Genomic DNA, 17,836 nt, shown 5'->3' with positions numbered 1-17,836 from the left:
AGGGGCCCAAAACTGAACACAGGACTCGACGTGCAGCCTCACCAGTGCCGAGTATAGGGCAACAATCACCTCCCTGCTCCTGCTGGCCACACTAGTTCTGATAAAGGCCAGGATGCTGTTGGCCTTCTTGGCCACCTGGGCACACTGCTGGCTCATATTCAGCCAGCTATTGACTAACCCTCCCAGGTCTTTTTCTGCCGGGCAGCTTTCCAGCCACTCTTCCCCAAGCCTGTAGCGCTGCATGGGGTTGTTGTGACCCAAGTGCAGGATCCAGCACTTGGCCTTGTTGAACCTCATACAATTGGCCTCGGCCCATTGATCCAGCCTGTCCAGATCTCTCTGTAGAGCCTGCCTGCCCTTGAGCAGATCAACCCTCCCTCCCAACTTGGTGTCATCTGCAAACTTACTGAGGGTGCACTTGATACCCTCATCCAGATCATTGATAAAGATATTAAACAGAACTGGCCCCAATACTGAGGCCTGGGGAACACCACTTGTGACTGATTGCCAACTGGATTTAACTCCATTCACCACAACTTTTATTAACTATGTGATGATTATTGACTATGCCACGATTTTGGCTATTACTTCACAAGAATGGGAAATATTAATAGTCACAGTTTTTAATGCGTGTTTGAAACACCTTCTTGTTATGGTCAGTGTGAAATATGCATTAATGCCAAAAGTCCTCTTAATTCCAAAAATCACAGTATATTGTAACTAACTAGACTAGAATGCAAATACAGTATAAGTGGAAAATGAAAATAATATTGTTAAGTCCACCATTTGGACTTAGTTGATTTTTTTCAAGATTTATACAACCAAATTTTAAGTACAGGAAAGCAATATCTAAAAAATGAACAGAGTTGCTTCATACGTCTTTCATGAAACACAAAAGTAGCTTCACAAATATTGTGCATGCATGGATCCAACTGGCTTTTTGCTCTGGTCTTGCACATGTAACTCAGTTGACTGCATGTATAACCACCCAGTAAGAAGTTTAACTGGTATCAGATTATTGTCTGGTTTGTTTGTGTTGCAATGATGAACTTAGACCAATGCAGGCCAACAGAGTGAAAATCTGAGAAAAACAGATTATAAAGCAGTAACATTTAGGGGTGGTTTATAACAGTTCTGTAACCAGCACACACTGGAGTGGGGCAGTGTTGGGGAAGAAGGGATGAAGGGAGAAAGGAAACCTCAGCCACTGGCAAAGTAAGAAACAGGGAGGCATTCAGGAGAGTCAACAGTGTTAAACCTGCAGATCCCAATCACCAGCTTCGAAAAGCAATGTTTTGGTTTGTCCTGGAGAAAAAACTTAAATACTGATAACACTGTAGCTTGAAAGATTACTTGATGGACAGTCCAGGAGGCAGAGAGGGATAAGAAATACTATTTTTTGTAGAAAGCCTTGTAAAAAGACATTTCAAACAAATGAACAGAAGGCTTAGATTGAGAGTGTAAAATAAATCTTTTTATGACTTTCATTGTGGAAAGTTCCTTCTTGTTTTGGCTTAGCTTAATTTTATAGCAGAACATGGTTGTGGAGAACTTTTGTGTTCAGCTACAGATGCAAAATATGTTCATATCTGCTGTGGAGGATTTTTTATGGGTTAATGGTTATTTTCATATTATCCCCTTAAATTTCTAACCTCACTGTAAAAAACCCCTGCTATAATTTGAAATCTTCATATTCTGCAACATAACTGCACATAATTAGTGACTGAAAGCACAGGTTCTCTACAGCTCTGCAGGTTTTGATTTCAGTACTTTTTCATGAACAAGCCCCAGTGCTTGAATTACCTAGTGATAGAAGTGGTGGTAGAAGGTTTTCCTCTTAAGTCCAGAATGTCATATACTGACTTGGGAGACTGGTACACGTTCAGTTTATTGATTCTGGCTGCTTTTCTGGTAGTGCTCCAGCACTGACTGCTGAGTTTGAGAGGAAGCTGCCATCTGCTGTTAGGACTGCCTTATATCTCCTGACAGTGCAACAAGAGTTAAAATCCTCTTGGACACTGGTTTCCTGAAGCTGAAACTGTTTTCTCTGACTTATTTGAGAGGGCTGAAATTTAAGAGCAGATTTTTTTTGAGAATAAAAATGAAATAATGAGATGTGAGTGCTGAATCAGCAAATCTCTGAAGGACTTGAAGTGGCTTGGAAAATAAAGAAGGCCCAGTGAGTATCAAAGTTAGCTAAAGTACAGAAAGATCAGACTCCAAAATGCAGAATACAGATGTGATCCAGAAGCACAGAATTGAGAATAAGGGATCTAGAGCCTTAAAAAGACACTGACTTGTGTCCCTGAGGAACACTTTGAAGTGGTGAATAGGTGGGATGTGTGGCTGGGGTCGTGGCTGGGTATTTTATCTTTTTTATTGGAATCTTTACATGCCTTGTGCCAGAAGGAAAAGGAAAAAAAAAAAAAAAGAGTGATTGGATTGGGATTCATGTCATTGTGTGTAGCTTTTTGCTTCTGCCAACTTGTGACTTGGAAGGAGAAAACAGGTTCTCAGATGGTGGGAAAATGCATGCTGAACTCTTGGGGAGTTCAGGTGAACTGGCACTGGTCCTGATGCCTCACCAGCTGGGTTTAGGTGTGAACACTTGGAAGGTGAGAGTGCTCAGAGGGCTCTCAAAGAGAGAGAGCTCTCAAAGAGCAAAAGCTAAGTTCAGTAGCTCAATTTTGCACTGTCTTGGGAAGCACAGAAACAAAAGGCTGTTCGGAGCCTTGGTACTGAGAGCTAAAGAGATTGGTGTAGTGGTTGTCTAGTGGAGAAATGTTTTGATAGGTCTTCACATGATAGTATGAAGATCACCGTAAGCATTTGCAGTTACTAAAAATACACAATATTTTTAAAGATGTTGAGATTTTTAACCATGAGTTAAGAGAAATTCTGATACAGCTTCTTCACACATAATTTTAATTCTCCTTTATCACAGCTACACCACTATTCTGGCAATGCCATTGTCAGAATTTGCAGTTTAACACAATTTTTTCGCTTGCACACATAAAATATGTGAGCAGAAGATATAAACATGATAATTAATTTCATTCTGTGAACTTATCTGTAGCACTTCTGGAGAGACATGCATCACAATTAACATTTTACCAACAGTCTACCTTTTCCCAAGTGCTTAGTGTAATACCTAATATAATATACAATGCTTTGCAGTCATCTAGTGTGAGGACAAAATAGTTATACTGTCTTGTGCATACACTCAGAGCTAAGAATTCTTACTCTACTTTCCAGTGTTTTAGATTAGACATTTAGCCTTTAGGGCACATTTTTTTCAATAGAGACACATACAAAAGTCATACTTATAAATGAAAATTAGGTGAAATGGAGAAAATATTCATATGCTCTTGATCTCATCTGTTTATTGTTTAATCCTTGGACATTATGCCTTTTTAAAACTATTTAAAAATCTTCCTTTCATATTTATATCACCAGGGTATTATTTAACTTCTGTAAATTCATAAGCAAAATTTTAGTCTTTCTGCGAGCATTGAAGCTACACTTCTGAGAAATGATTCTGAGAATGGTATAGTTAGAGGTGATATATGCAGAAATTCTGAGGAGTTGAACTAAATCTAGTCTTGACAAAGGTAGACACAGGGGAACCAAGGTTCTAGTGTATGCATATTTCCAAAATAAAAAAATGAAAATAGATTTCCCTTAGGTAGCTAGACAAAAATTTATATTAGCTGGAACCAGAAGGAATAACAGTTTGTGAGTGGCACAAATGGGCAGCAGCTGAACTGCAAAACAAAGTCACTGTGACCAAAAATATTTGGTAACATTAACTGGATGTAGGCAGATCTCAGAGCTCCAAATGCATTTGGATTAGAGCAAATGACTGAAGCTGCTTGTTCTGTTTTCACTACATATGATTAGTCTTCTGTGAAATAAAAAATCTCAGAGCTTTTCTTTCTAAACATTACTAAGGGAACAAGATTATATGAAACTATGATGAGTTAGAAGACATAAAAAATTACATTGCTATGGTAGAGACAAAAACAAATTTACCATAGCATCATCTACATCTCTCTTTTGCCCTCATTTTCCAGGGAAGCCCAGCTTTTTGTTGAAAAGTTTGAAGGTGCTCTTGGAAAAGGAAAAGGAAAAAAATTCTATGCATACAAAGTGATGATGACCAAGGTAAATTTATTATTTCACGAACTTCATGTAATGCAAACGGAGAGCCTTTTGCAGAGTATTGCTATATGCACCCATCTTCCAAAATAGAGTTCCTCATCTTTCTTTGCATTTTAACACTTTTATTTCCACTGGTCTCACATGAAAAGATTTCTAATGAAAGCTCACAGCTTGACTGAGTTGTCATCAAAACAAAAATCGACTGTTTTGCAAGACTTTGCAAGAGATTATCTTGTGAAAGTTAATTTCTCTTGGTGTGGACTGGGTTTTCTGTGGATCGAATCCAAAACTCAGTCCTTCCCTTCAGACAGCCCTCTGTGAAGGATCAAAAAGCGTCTTTTGCCCCACAGCAAAAATACTGTAGGCATCTCCACCGAGCCAAAATTCTAGGGATACGTATATGCTAGCAAGAAATATGGCTCTGTAGGATTGTGACTGAAAGGCCAAACAGTGGTTGCTGAGGACCTAACATCCACACAATATGTGTTCTGGCAGGTCTTTCTTTGGGCTAAGTCCTGTGTGGCCCCAAAGACTAAATACCCAGTAGCGGGGATGTGGATTAGTACATTCCTCAAGGACATCTTTTGACTTATTTTTTTGCTCTGACACTGCTTTACAGTGCAAATGTAGTGTGGTAAATTGGGATGGTTTGGGAGATTCACTTCAAAAGCACACTTTTGCCCCAAACTAAAATGCTGATGCAGAATGATGCTAAGAAAATTTGGCAGGACTCCTTGCTATGGCCAGGTTTACCCTTACTTAGACTGGATTTTCTGCAAGCAGTTGTGTAGTCACATCTCATAAACACTAATGTTTACAAAAAAATAATTAGGCTTTCAAACTCAACTGAGCACAGGAAGCTCAATTACAGAAGTTATAGTTATCCAATAGGTAAACTACTGGGTAGAGTAATTGTTATTAAATGACACAGCTTGAGCTCTAGATCTGAATTTTGAATAGCAAAGGAAATAACTAAATAAATTCTCAGAAACAATTGTAAAAAAAATTAATGGTATGAAAGGAAGGGATTTTTTAGTCATTCTTCCTGTGGAAGAAATAGGGACTTCACACAAAGCCAGTAGGAGACACATTCAGAACAAAGAGGAGAAGGTTCTTCATAAGCTAGTGCTTCTATTGCAGTGGGCTCTGCCAAAGGATACTGTGAATGATTGAGGGGTTACATTAGCTCAAGGGGAAACTGAGCATCTGGGCACTGAGATGATGGTGGTTTTTCTTAATCTTGACCCTTTTCAGAAATGGATGAAATTTCAAAGAGATTTTGAGAATTTTAAGACAGCCTGCATACCCTGGGAAATGAAAATTAAGGAGATTGAAAGTAAGTACTTATGGAAGGTAATAAAGAATAGTATCTAGTATCATATTCTTGATGCATGCCAAAATGGTAAATTACTTCTGATACTTTAGAAATACATGTCTGTATTCAATGTGTAGTATAAAACCAATGAGTATTTATTTTTCATTAATATTTATTGAGCTTGATATTATAGCTAGTTGAAAATATCCTTGAGTGTTAGTTATACTAGTTAGTTAGTTAGTTAGTTACAGATGAAAATCCTCAATACACAGGTAACAGGTCAGGAGCCAGTGTTTAAATTAATCCTAGAAAAGCAGAATTGGGATTTAGCTATTGCCTACCTTCAGTTTATTTTGTCTGTATTTATACTATAATTATTTCTGTGATGTTTTTGCATCATCTTGAGCCTTACTTAAGAGGTATTTCAGTGTTATTTCTCTCATTTTCAACTATGTAATACAACACAAAGAAAACAATACTGCTCTTGGATATCCCCTTATATTAGGCATAAATATAAACAAAACAGTGTAGTAAGTACTATGGGTATGTTTGAGAGTAGGTTTTGGGCACAAGTCAGTTTTATGTTTCAGTTCTAGTGATGAATTCAAACTGCAGCCCTTTCTTTGAAGGAAATTTGGCTTAACTGCATGGGTACCTGAGTGAGGCTCTGCCACTGATGAAATGCAGATGAAGGTGCAATGGAAACTGATTTTAGAGAAGTTGCCATTGGAAGAAGCTGTGGGTTGCAACAAAAGACAATAACCAGAACAGTAGAAGAACAGGAAAATGATGAATTGTGGAGTTTCAGACTGCAAAATAACCATTGAAGAGAACTTACATAATGTCCTTAAACATATGGTCTACAGACTGCTGAACAGATGATCTACTCACTTGAGGTGGAGTTTAGAAAGAAGCTGCTGCATATGTGTAGTTAAAATCAAACTCAGCAGCAAGATGCATGTGGTCTTTTATTGGTCGGTACACATAACAGACTTGGGGTTTCATGGGAGCAACGTTTCTGCAAGCCTCTGTAAAGGAGTAGTCCTGGCACAAGCTGTTCTGCTAGTAATAGCTTCCAACAGACACATTTCTTTCCTTATAAAATCAGAATGCAAAAAATAGAACAGGATAATTTTTCCAGTCCTGCCTTTATATCTATTTATTTTTTCTTTTGAAATGAGTAACTTTTTTTGCTGTCACCTGGAAGGTCCAAAAATCACATTGAGATAGTAGCTTTTTATAATCTCAGGAGGTAAAATTGTGAAGTTTACTCTTTTTCTATTATTTTTTGTTCTGTTCAGAGTATTGCTAAGGCAAGCTGCAGTTGCTTTTACTTGCAGAAACAATGCTCTGTCTGAATATTAGTAATTTAAGAAGTTAAACCATGGTTTGGTCCAGAACTTTGTAGTCTAGAATAAGGCTTGATTTTAAGGGAACAGCTCTGAAATATTGCTAAGGAAAATAATTTTAAGTCACAATATATTTGATTGTGGTTAATCCAAGCAGTAGCTTTTAGTCTGTACCTCATATTAGTGAATTTGTAGTACTAAGATCAAGGTCACCTTAATGATGACACTGCTAAAGATGCCAAGTCCCAGAAAAAAGGGGGTTTTAGACATTAAAAAAGTGGAAGTGAGGGAAATTGAAATGGAAAAAAGCTAGTCTGTGTATAATGGAAGAGTAGAGATTAAGACACATTGAGTTACAGAGACAAAAAGACTGCTGCTTCAACTTTTTCTAGAAACCTAGTTGTCATCTGAATTTATGTGTAGCTAGGACATGTACTACATTGGTCATATTGTATCAAGTTTAGTAAATGGTAAAGAGTTATCCTCCATTTCTGTTCTGGCTGCGTCCCCTCCCAAGATCTTGCCCACCCCCAGCCTACTGGTGAGGGGGGCAAATGTTGGAGAGAACCTTGATGCTGTGCGAGCACTGCTCAGCCATAGCCAAAACACTGGTGTGTTATCAACACCTTTCTACCTACCAATACAGAGCACAGCACTATGAGGGCTGCTGTGGGGATAATTAACTCCATCTCAGCCAGACCCAATACAAACTTGCATGTGGCCACTGGATCCTTCAGTCCACCCAAAATACTGAGGAGTGTTTGAAGAAAGTGGTTGAACACTGGACTTGGACACCAGGATCAATATTTTAAAAGATACTGTTGTTGGACAGCATTGTTTGTGGTCCGTCCTTAGTGACGTCAGCTCCCACAGGCTGCAGTTTCGTGTGGCAAAATATGATTGCATAAAGCAAATTGGAGGGAGCACTGCCTATGTGACAGTTCATTTTTTGAGAAGACAGTACAGTGACACAAGCAGCAATTTATTTAAGATTGTAACAGGTAAAGTAGGCTGTTTGGACCACTCCTGGAAATCTGATGATGCAAAATGTGCTTGCCCAGTTCTCCACCACAGAGTTGGGTCTGTACAACTGCTTTCCATGTCACTACATAGTTTAGTGTTTTTAAACTAATGTTTCTTTTGTGTAATTTTTCCACCAGAACACATGCATACACACAGGTAAGTATCTGGTATATTTAATTCACCAGTTAAACATGTTTGAAAATGAAATGTTCATGGGTAGCTTCTGCTCCTTCCAACAGACAAGATTATAGTCTGATGAACAGCCTTTTAGCCCCCCAAAACCTAGGGGTAAAACCTTTATATAATCCTCCATGGTCACTACTAATACTATGCTATGAGCTATTTTCTTTCCAAAGGCAGGCACTAAGCACAGAAGTGTAAGTATTAACAGGGTATAAGAAGATGTCATGCCAATAGCACCTAAAAGAGAGGCAAGAATTTACGAAATTTCAAGTTCTATTTGAATCTTGAGTGATCCTGGCTAAAAGAAGTTGTAAGCAGCAGGAGCATGAATGGAACAAAAGCCTGACACTTATGTGCAGAGTACTCTGTATAGGTAACCTCTTCATTTGGCTAAATACCTTTGTGTGAGGGAATAGTTTATGCCTGGCAAACCTTTACAGTTGTTAGCTTCCAACCAATTAAATTGTCAGCATAAGTCATGTCTGTGCTCTTATATGAAGATGATTTGCATTTTCTGATCTTAAAGTGAGATCTTTGTAAAAAAATCCCAAGCAAACAAGGCAGTAACTGTTTACAGTAGAAAATGGGGGAAGTAAATTTAATTTTCTGACTGCTGAGAAACACTGATGTTTATTCTTCAGTCCTTCTAAAAAACTGCATCTGAGCAACCTAGCATGACTCATCCAAAAGAACACACTTTCAGAGCACTAACGATTTTTGCCCTATAAATTAGAATTAATGCAGGACTACCATGATACCTACCTTAAAATCTAAAGGATCAACAAACCAAAGGAGATCAAGACATATATTAATAGAATGGCAAAAATCTGTCTTCTTTGTGATGCAGTTCAGGAGTTAACATGTAATAGAGGCTCTTTTTTAGAAAACCTGATGTTTATACTGTAGTGTTGTTACGTGTTGGTCCATTCTCGAAGCCAGGGTTGTACACAGATTGCAAATGAAAAGTGAATTAAGGTCCTGTATAGAGGTAAAAGATCAGTTAGGTAGTACTGGGGAAGATTTCTTTGACTCAAAAGAAAATACTGTACTGGTAAAACAATGTTAGATACATAGAAAGTTTTCTCTCACACAAACAGAAGAGGATAGGTAGCTGTGCCAGCCACTGCCAACTGATGCAGGAAACTTAATGGGAAAAGCAACATTGAAATAAACACACTTTATGAGAACAACAGAACTGCTAAATTCACATAAAGTCAATAGAAATAGTATAGCTTTGGCAAAAAAGAGGTCAAATGAAGAATGTGTTGGACTGGGGCAAGTGGCACACATGTGCCTGGCAGTGCTACCGAACTGAAAAGTTTCTTGGGTTATTACTTATACCCTAGAAAGACCTGGGAAGAAAGAGCTTCATACCGAACAAACTCTCTGGATCTGGACTTGTGCTGGTGTTCTTGGGAACTCCCAAGGTGTATCACAAGTTTTATCAAGCTTTTTTTGTTACCATAGTTTTGGCTTGATGGGAAAGTTTAAACAGACTTCAAGAAGATACTTTTGATAAACAAAGGGCTTCTTTAGGACAGGTTGGACTAATCTAAGGTGACCAGCTAATGTTATAGGTAAACCTAAGCGCTCTGGTCTGCTTTGAAAAACTAAGTCTGATTTTATTTCAAGGCCACTTGTAGTTACCCAAGAACCTCCCTCACCATGTCAAGTCAGATAATTCAACAGTCACACTACTGTGCCTTAGATGTGCTATAAAAAGGTATAGGAAAAATAAATAAATATTGTTAACTATTAATCATTATTAATATTGGCATGAGAAGCCACATCCCTGTTTTAAATTTTTCATACTGGGTCCTAAACTGCAAACTTGTTTTAATGACACATTTAAACTTTATACAGAGATCATTTCTGATGGGCCTATGGACTGGCAGCAGGGGGTTGTTAATGTTTAGATACTAAAATTCTTGAAAGAGTTTTCCTTCCCATGAAAATTATAATCAACAATGTCATTTAATAATAATAAATAAAAGAATAAAGAAATAAAGAGAGTAATAGAAAGAAGAAAAAAGGAAAGTATTAACTACATTTAAACCCTCCAAGAAAACTCATCTTCAATCTCTGCTTAGTTTCATAATGGTCCCTATTATAATAAATAGGGCCCTTCTTACCACAGCCCTCTTCAGTTGGGTCTGACTCTTCCCAGCCGCTAGCTATCTAGAAAGAACAGATATCAACATGAAGTGCTGGGCTTTCTCAGGTAGGCTCCCTGCTTCAAGATGAGAGTCCTTTCTAGCACAGGGAGCTCAGCTTCAGAATAACAGGCATCAAGCTCTGCTGTGCTGCATCCTTGTGATGGAAACAGGTGAATCTGCTGCTGGGGTTTTGATTTGAAGAGAGACAGAAGTTGATAAATATGTGAAGTATTTGTATTTAGAAAAGAGATTATTCTTTTCGTTATGGAATAGACATTCAGTAATATCTGTGCAACAAGACTTTATGGGAAAACACATTGCTGTGTTGCAACAGGGCTAACCTCCTCATTCCACTGCTGAAATTTACACTGTGCATGCCAATCTGCATGCCAATGCATAATATGGTAAGGCTGTGGATGTGGGAAAAGATGGCGAAGTCTACTTTAAAGTATTACTCTTTCCTTCATACCTGGAACATGTTGCACCCCAGAGTGGATTCAAGACGCTGGTGAAACTTGGACTGGTTTTGTTCACAGATGATGCAGGCTGTTTGTACCATTTTCCATGTTCCCTGTTGCCCCCCCTGTTTGGACCTGCCCACTCTGGAAATGTGTTTAAGGGCATCCACAGATAAATTATCCTCATCCCCAGCTAAGCTTTTTCACTTGAGATTGCTGTTCTTGCCTCATTGGTGAAAAGGAATGAAGCCCATGTACAGTCTGTGCATTGTGACTTGCAATAACTATACTGATGCATGTAATTCCAATACACAGCCTTAATGCAGATGTTCCAGATGGACGCATGGCAGTAATTTCATCAGGTTAACTGATACAAGAGCTATAACTCAATGCATGAAAAGAAGCCATTCCCAAAAGAATTGGGATATTAGGATTTGAGAAAAAAACCTGATGTGGTATGGAGAGGTCTAGAGTATCAAAAGTGTATTGAAATCAGAAATCTTCCTAATTTCCTGAACTTCATTTTTTTGAGTCCATAGCACCCCTGCAGGCTGTAGCTGGGTTGTAATTGGGTAATCAGCATATGACAGCCAGATTAACTAACTCAAAGTCTCTTGCTTTATGCCTCTACCTAGACTTCCCAGTATGTAGGTCACTAAGATTGGCCACTTCTTCATGAACAATTTCAAAATTTTGGTTCCACTCTGAACTGTGAATAAAGCAGATTTTGAAATGCTGAAATCCTTGACAGAAAGGTTTGTTCCTCCCTTTGCACAGGCCTGATAAAAACCTCTTACTAGTCAGTCTCTCTTTATACTCTGAGGTTATACCAGTTTAAGTGTATTACATTTTCTACTGATTTTGTTGTTATAGTAAATTCTGCATAAATATACGTCCCAAATAGCACCAGTCATGTTAATGTCATTTTACAGAATGGAAGAATCTAATACAAGGCTTGCAAAACAGTGTGGAAATACCAACGTAAACTCCTCTGAACAGAGAGATTTTCTTCTCATTATTTGCCATCAGGCTCCTTAACTAGACTGTGTGTGAAAAATCTGTTGAAAGGTCACTTTTTTTTCCTGTGACTGACTGGTAATGGAATTGAAATCTGGTATTCTGCAAACTTTGACAGACAGATGAGCATGACTGCCAGCCATCTTATATTCAGCAGAGCTGTGCTGCAGCAAGATGGGGTTGAATTTGGACTGTTATTTCTGTTTGGCCTTACTTGCAAACTGTTGGTCAAATCAGGCACTTAGTGCTCACTGCTTCCCCTGCAGCCTCCTCTTCTTCACACAGGTCTAGGTCAGGGGTCTAGAGTGAGTGGAGTCCAAGGTTTCATCTGTGCACCTGGTGATGGGACTGCCTCCACGCCTGGGTGCAGGTGGAACACATAAATAGCAAAGTAAGAGAAAGAAAAGGTACAAATACTTGCAGATCTTTTTGTTGTCCCCTGGTGAACAACTCTGGTGAGCACTCTGGCAACAGCACTTACAAGTATTTTGTGCCCTTGTAAAGACCACCCCCCGGGGGGGGGGGGGGGGGGGAGTAATTTGCTTTGAATCCTGCTGTTAGAGGATTTAATATTAGTAAATATCACAGCTTTTACATGACCCTAAATACTCTGTATAAATAATACTTTATTTTTTGTTTCTAGTTTATCTGCCAGGTCAGTGAACGTTAGTATGCAATCTAGAAAAAAGTTATTAGAATTATGGTAATAAAGAAAATGAAAAGCCTCCCCTGATTTTATTTATTTTAAATAAACTTTGAGCATCTTCATCTTAAGGTAAAATAACATAAGAGTACTAACTTATCTGCTCTTTTTTTCACATCTCATGTTTTCATAGGTCACTTTGGCTCATCAGTAGCATCTTATTTCATATTCTTGCGCTGGATGTATGGGATAAACATGATTCTCTTTGGACTGACCTTTGGACTTGTAATGGTGCCTGAGGTGGGAATCTTTTAAATTACCATTAAAAATTGTTATGTGAATTTCTGTCTTTTCAGTGAGATTGCATAGGACTGGACCTTTAAATAAATTTGTAATCTCTTTATGCTTCATTTAAAAGTAATAATGTATACTAAGGCTGTCAAAATGTGCTTTGATTGTGGACAGTTGTCTCTACAGAGAGGTGTCTTCAAATAGACACAACAGAAAAAAGTATGTAGGCTTGTGTCCTGAAAATATTTGTCCATGGTCTGGGATGGTGCTAAACTTTTTTCTCCTGTGTAGAAAAGAAGGAGAGGAACTGAGACTAAGAAGCAACCAAGTGGAATATCTTGACTGAAATGTGCATTGCAATAGAAAGATACACTCCAGGCCTCTGAGGCACCATGAATCCTTTCCAGCTGCTTTAATACTCACATGCTGATAAGGCCCAACAGGGCTGTAAAGTCATGAGAGGGGACTCTCATGTTTTGCACTGTGTGCAGCATAACTGTTAATATTGCTGCTCAGAGAAGGTGTAATTCAGGTAGAAATCACTTCTGTGACATATAATATTTTTCTAGTTCCTTTGAGCCACCATATTGTCTTTCTAAAAAGAGGGCTTATATGGAATTAAAACTATTGTACCATCTCCTTGGTTTCACTATTCCACATCCTCTTACTTATCTTCTAGTAAGCAGATGGGAAACAGGTAGGAATTTCCAACAGCATCCTAGTACAGCATTTCAATAATATGACCCATCTTCCACTGAAGCCAAAACAGAGAAAATGCTCAAGAGTTTTCAGGTTAAAGCCTGGAAAGGACCCTGTGAGGACATATACTGTGGCTGAACAAGCATCTCACCAACACCAGTGGGACTCTCAGAATCCAAAACCTGAATCCCTAGCATCTTCCCATACATTTCAATTAAAAACCCAATAAAATCCATAAAGCAAGAAAAATGAATGTTCTGGTCTTGTCTGTAAGACAAACACCACTAATCAGAGGAATTTGGACCTCTGTGTTGCCTTTGAATGTAGTTTGACAATCCATTGATACTAGCGGAACATCACTTTAAATTTAGAAAACACCATAAATGCATACTTTGAGCATAGTTTCAATCATTAATGTGAGAAGCGATCAAAAGAATTGGAGAAGTAGGTCATCCTCACTAAGGAGTTCAGGAGCGTAAAAGAAGTCTTCCTAAGAAATGACAGATCACTGTCCCTTCCCTTTGTTGGTATTTTGCTTTAAAATGTAAATTGCTCTCATTTTTTTGGTTCCAGGCTTTGATGGGAAAGCCATATGGCTCTTTACCTAGAAAAACTGTCCCAAGAGCTGAAGAAGCAAGTGCTATGAACTTTGCTACTCTCTGGGATTTTAGTGTAAGTGCATAAACTTGCAATATTGTATTTTCACATGACTATTTGATTATTATGGGCTTTTATTTCATTATTTAATATTCAGAAATTTTATATGAAATATTTCAGGAGGAAATGGCAATAGAATTAATTTACATATATTTTTCAAAGTTGTGAGTATAGATATTTCCTTCAGACAAAACATATAATGAAGCTCAATGTCCACATGCACTTTCAGTATATGTAGCAATCCAAAGACACATGGGAAAAAGTCTCAAAGCTCGATTCAGATCCCTGGGCACTGACTTTCCATTTCTTATGGGCAAATTTGGTCCTCTGTTTTTATATGATTATGGTTCCAAATTTGAGGATGTAGTGTGAATTAGAAAAAAGAAAAGAAATTCCAATAATGTGCTCTGTAGGCTTTTTCTAAAAGAAAGAATTCTATCTTTAGTTTTTCTTAGTCTTATAGAATATGCAGATATTTTAGCTGTATTGAGAAGCATGTCTTAATTCTTTACCGTTGATGTGATGCCCAGTCTATCCTGTGGATATATACCTCCTGTGCTGACAAGCTAACAGTATATGTCATACTGCTTTTTCTTCCTGAAAACAACAGTTTTATCTAATTTTGCATGTGGCAAGTCTCTATAGTCGGCCTCTTTATATAAAGATGATACAACTTTGCATAAAGTCAGCTGATTATAAATTTGGTATTACAATATGTTGCTTAGAAGGCTGTTAGGTTTCTCTACGGCATGCAGTCAATGTCATCAAAAGGTATTCTTCACCTGTGAAAGGGTGCAACGATCTAGTTAAGGTTTTCCTTCAGATTAATCAAAGCAGCATCCATTGAACTAAGTGTGATTTCTCCCTCAATCTCCTGCACTCTTTCCCTTCTGTAAGAAGTACCAAGACTTTTAAAGAGTTATGAATACACGTATGTTTTAGCACTTGAGTTGTTTTAGCAACAGCAAACATGAATATGATGTCGAAAGCAGACCCATTTCTTGGAAAAATAAACTCAGGTGCAGGTTCCTCCAGTTTACAGTTCAGACTCTCCAGCTGTCTGCAGAATGACTCATCTAAAGTGGCCTCTCCATGTAGCTTTGGACCATTTGAGGTCTTATTCCAGCTGTACCAGTGGGGAGAACAGTGCAGGCTGTGAAGCTCTACACAGGCAATCCCTGGAGGGGCACAGGCAGATTTTCATACCTGTCCCTTTTCCAACAGGAGGCCAGCTCTGATCTCTCCTGAAAAAAACATGAAAAGGGTACAGCATCTATGCTTCTCATTAATATTGCCATTTTTTAGTATGGTTAAGGGGAGGAGAGACCCCTAATCTTGTGACTTGCAGATCTCAAACAGGATCCCTTGGTTTGTGGCTTAATACCTTCACGTGGAGACTCAGATGATGCCAGATTTTGGTCCTTTTTTTAGCTTCCCTAGCTCTATTTTCAATCTTCAGCTATCAGTGGAGGAAGAATCATGTTGTAAGATGACAGAACATCAGAAAAAACTTGGCTGGATATACCCATTTTCTCATTTATAAGCAAATCTTTCAGGTTTATTAACTATAGACAACCAAATTAAAAGAAAATAATAAAATAATAGGTAGAAATTACAATGTTTGTCTTTTGACTATAAAGGTATGCAAAGTGAACAGATTACTTCTTTATTTTGCCACATAAAGTGATGGACCCTCTTTGGATACAAAAGGATAGAAAGATCTTTCTAAAAGGCCACGCATATAACATTTTGCAATGACGGCTGCATAAAATGACATTATGTCTGGTTCATCAGGACTTGTGTATTTGAGTGACAGTAAGAATACATCTAGACATGTAGCTGGGAAGTTAGATCATGACATTACAAAATAAGAAATTAAAATATCCGTGAGATACCAGAGAAAAAGGAATCATATTAACTTGGATATTTTGTAAAAAGAGTAGAGACTGGAAGAGCTTTACACAGCAAATGGGAATAAGGTTTAAAGAGAAACATATCTGAGAAAAGATGAATGAAGACAGATGGTGGAAAGAGAGAGGAAGTTTATAATAACTGTCAGAAACAGGATCAGACAGCTCTGAAGAAGAAAATATCATAAATAAGAGAGTAGCAGTTAACACAAGGAGCAAATGCAAAGGTAATAAACACAGAATAGGGCAGTGAAAGAGATGGATCCCGTGAAATACTGAGGGGAAAAAAAAAATTTCTTGAGATGTGTCAGATTGACAAATACTCCCTGAAGACAATATCATCTTTAATTAAGCAGCACAGGAAATAGTACCCTTCATCTGCTAGCAGTTCTTGTATGCTACCAAGTAAGTTACAAAGAAATGAACCCACATGTGCAAACATTATTTCATCCTAAAAAAAGCCCCAAACCCCACCAATCTTTAAGACAGTAAAGAAAAGATGAGCTCAACATATCTTTTGCTTTTTTTGTGCTTAAAATTGTACTCATTTTACTAACATGGCAAAGAGAAACAGTTTTGGATTTTGATGTATTTTAATTGGAATTCAGTTTTAACGTTGTATATTTCACAGTTCAGATATTAATTCAAACTTTAAAAAAATCGGACTCTCAAGGGCCATTGCGGTAAAGCATTTGACCAATATTCTTATCTCACCCCTCTTTTATGTTAGGCTCAGAAAGGAGTGAGAGAGATCTTCCATGCATGCTTACCTTTACACAGCTAAAGATATTCAAGTCTCACAGTGAAATGCAGTAGGCAAACCCCAGGGAACAACATACTGAATGACATGCAGTGGAGGAATTATCTCTGACTTTGCAGAACACAGTGACTTAAAAAGCATTTTAATAATCTGAGGGATCCAAAAGGCTCTCCAGAACTGTGCTAGGCTGTATTGAAACCTGGGCTAAGACAGAGTTATAGGATGCTTTAATGAGCAAAAGGATGCAAAAGACATACTATTGAATTTGAATGTGTCCTGACTGCTATAGATGTTTTACTAGTAATTAGTTATAAATGTGTTCTATAACAATAATTCCCTTATCAGAGAAGAACATACTATTATCTGTTATGTCTAGGCACATCTCTCAAACCTAGTCTGATAGGAGGAAAAATGAGATATGCTGATTACCAAAGCAAGACAGTTTGAATAATACTTCTGTTTATCATATATTAATATTTCATTTTCATCTTAGAATTGTGAATTAGGTTTTCCAGATAACACCATGACTCATTTCATATCTAATGAGGGCTAAAATAAGTTAAGTGCATGTTTTGCAATAATATATAAGAAAGATATTATTTATTTTAAGTAAAATGAGCAAATGAAAAGCAGAAGGCAAGTAAATGGCTTTTTTAATTCACAAACCCCTCAGCTTACTGTACTAGTGTCAAAATAATGCATGGTCTAACCACTAATTACATGGTCAAATACTCTGTATTTGACTTGAAGTCATTACACCCAGCTGGAGGTTTGCCACTGCTGTGCATGTGCTGAGTTCTCCTTGCAAAGGCTCTGGATACAGTCTTCTTCTAGGAAGCAAGTTCTTGCTCTAACCTGATGATTATCAGGAAGTTTTAGGTATTTGAATCATTTTAGATACCAGCAATTGCTTACATTTAATAATGTACCATTGAATTACTTCAAAAAATCAGCAATCCAACCCATAGAAGAGAGGGTAATTCTCATTAAGATTTTTAGAAGAGGAGATATACTTTGAATTGCTGAGAAGGAAAGTACACTTACATTGCACTTTTTATAGCCTTGGAGTCTAAGCATTAAAAAACACTGCATACTGAATAATCATCCATAAAATGCAGTTAACTATTGGTTAATCTATATAGAATAATCACCCAATGAACAGCAGACAACATTGCTAGACAGAGAAGGTGTATGAAAATTTTATATCAAATAGG

The 17,836-nt window shown here is 37.7% G+C and overlaps 1 protein-coding gene across 1 annotated transcript in view; it reads left to right on the top strand.

Moving 5' to 3' along the window:
• Window positions 1-17,836, top strand: part of TMC1 (transmembrane channel-like 1) — a 69,115-nt gene that overhangs the window by 24,471 nt on the left and 26,808 nt on the right. The window contains 4 exon segments of the mRNA XM_010568729.1: window positions 4,074-4,164; window positions 5,416-5,497; window positions 12,499-12,605; window positions 13,869-13,967. Coding sequence (XP_010567031.1) covers window positions 4,074-4,164; window positions 5,416-5,497; window positions 12,499-12,605; window positions 13,869-13,967 — 379 coding nt within the window.

Source organism: Haliaeetus leucocephalus, unplaced genomic scaffold (assembly GCF_000737465.1).
Source record: "Haliaeetus leucocephalus isolate CR32 unplaced genomic scaffold, Haliaeetus_leucocephalus-4.0 Scaffold251, whole genome shotgun sequence".
Classification (NCBI taxonomy): Eukaryota; Metazoa; Chordata; class Aves; order Accipitriformes; family Accipitridae; genus Haliaeetus; species Haliaeetus leucocephalus.
Note: the sequence above shows the minus strand (reverse complement) of the source record. Positions and strands in the feature narration are given on the sequence as shown.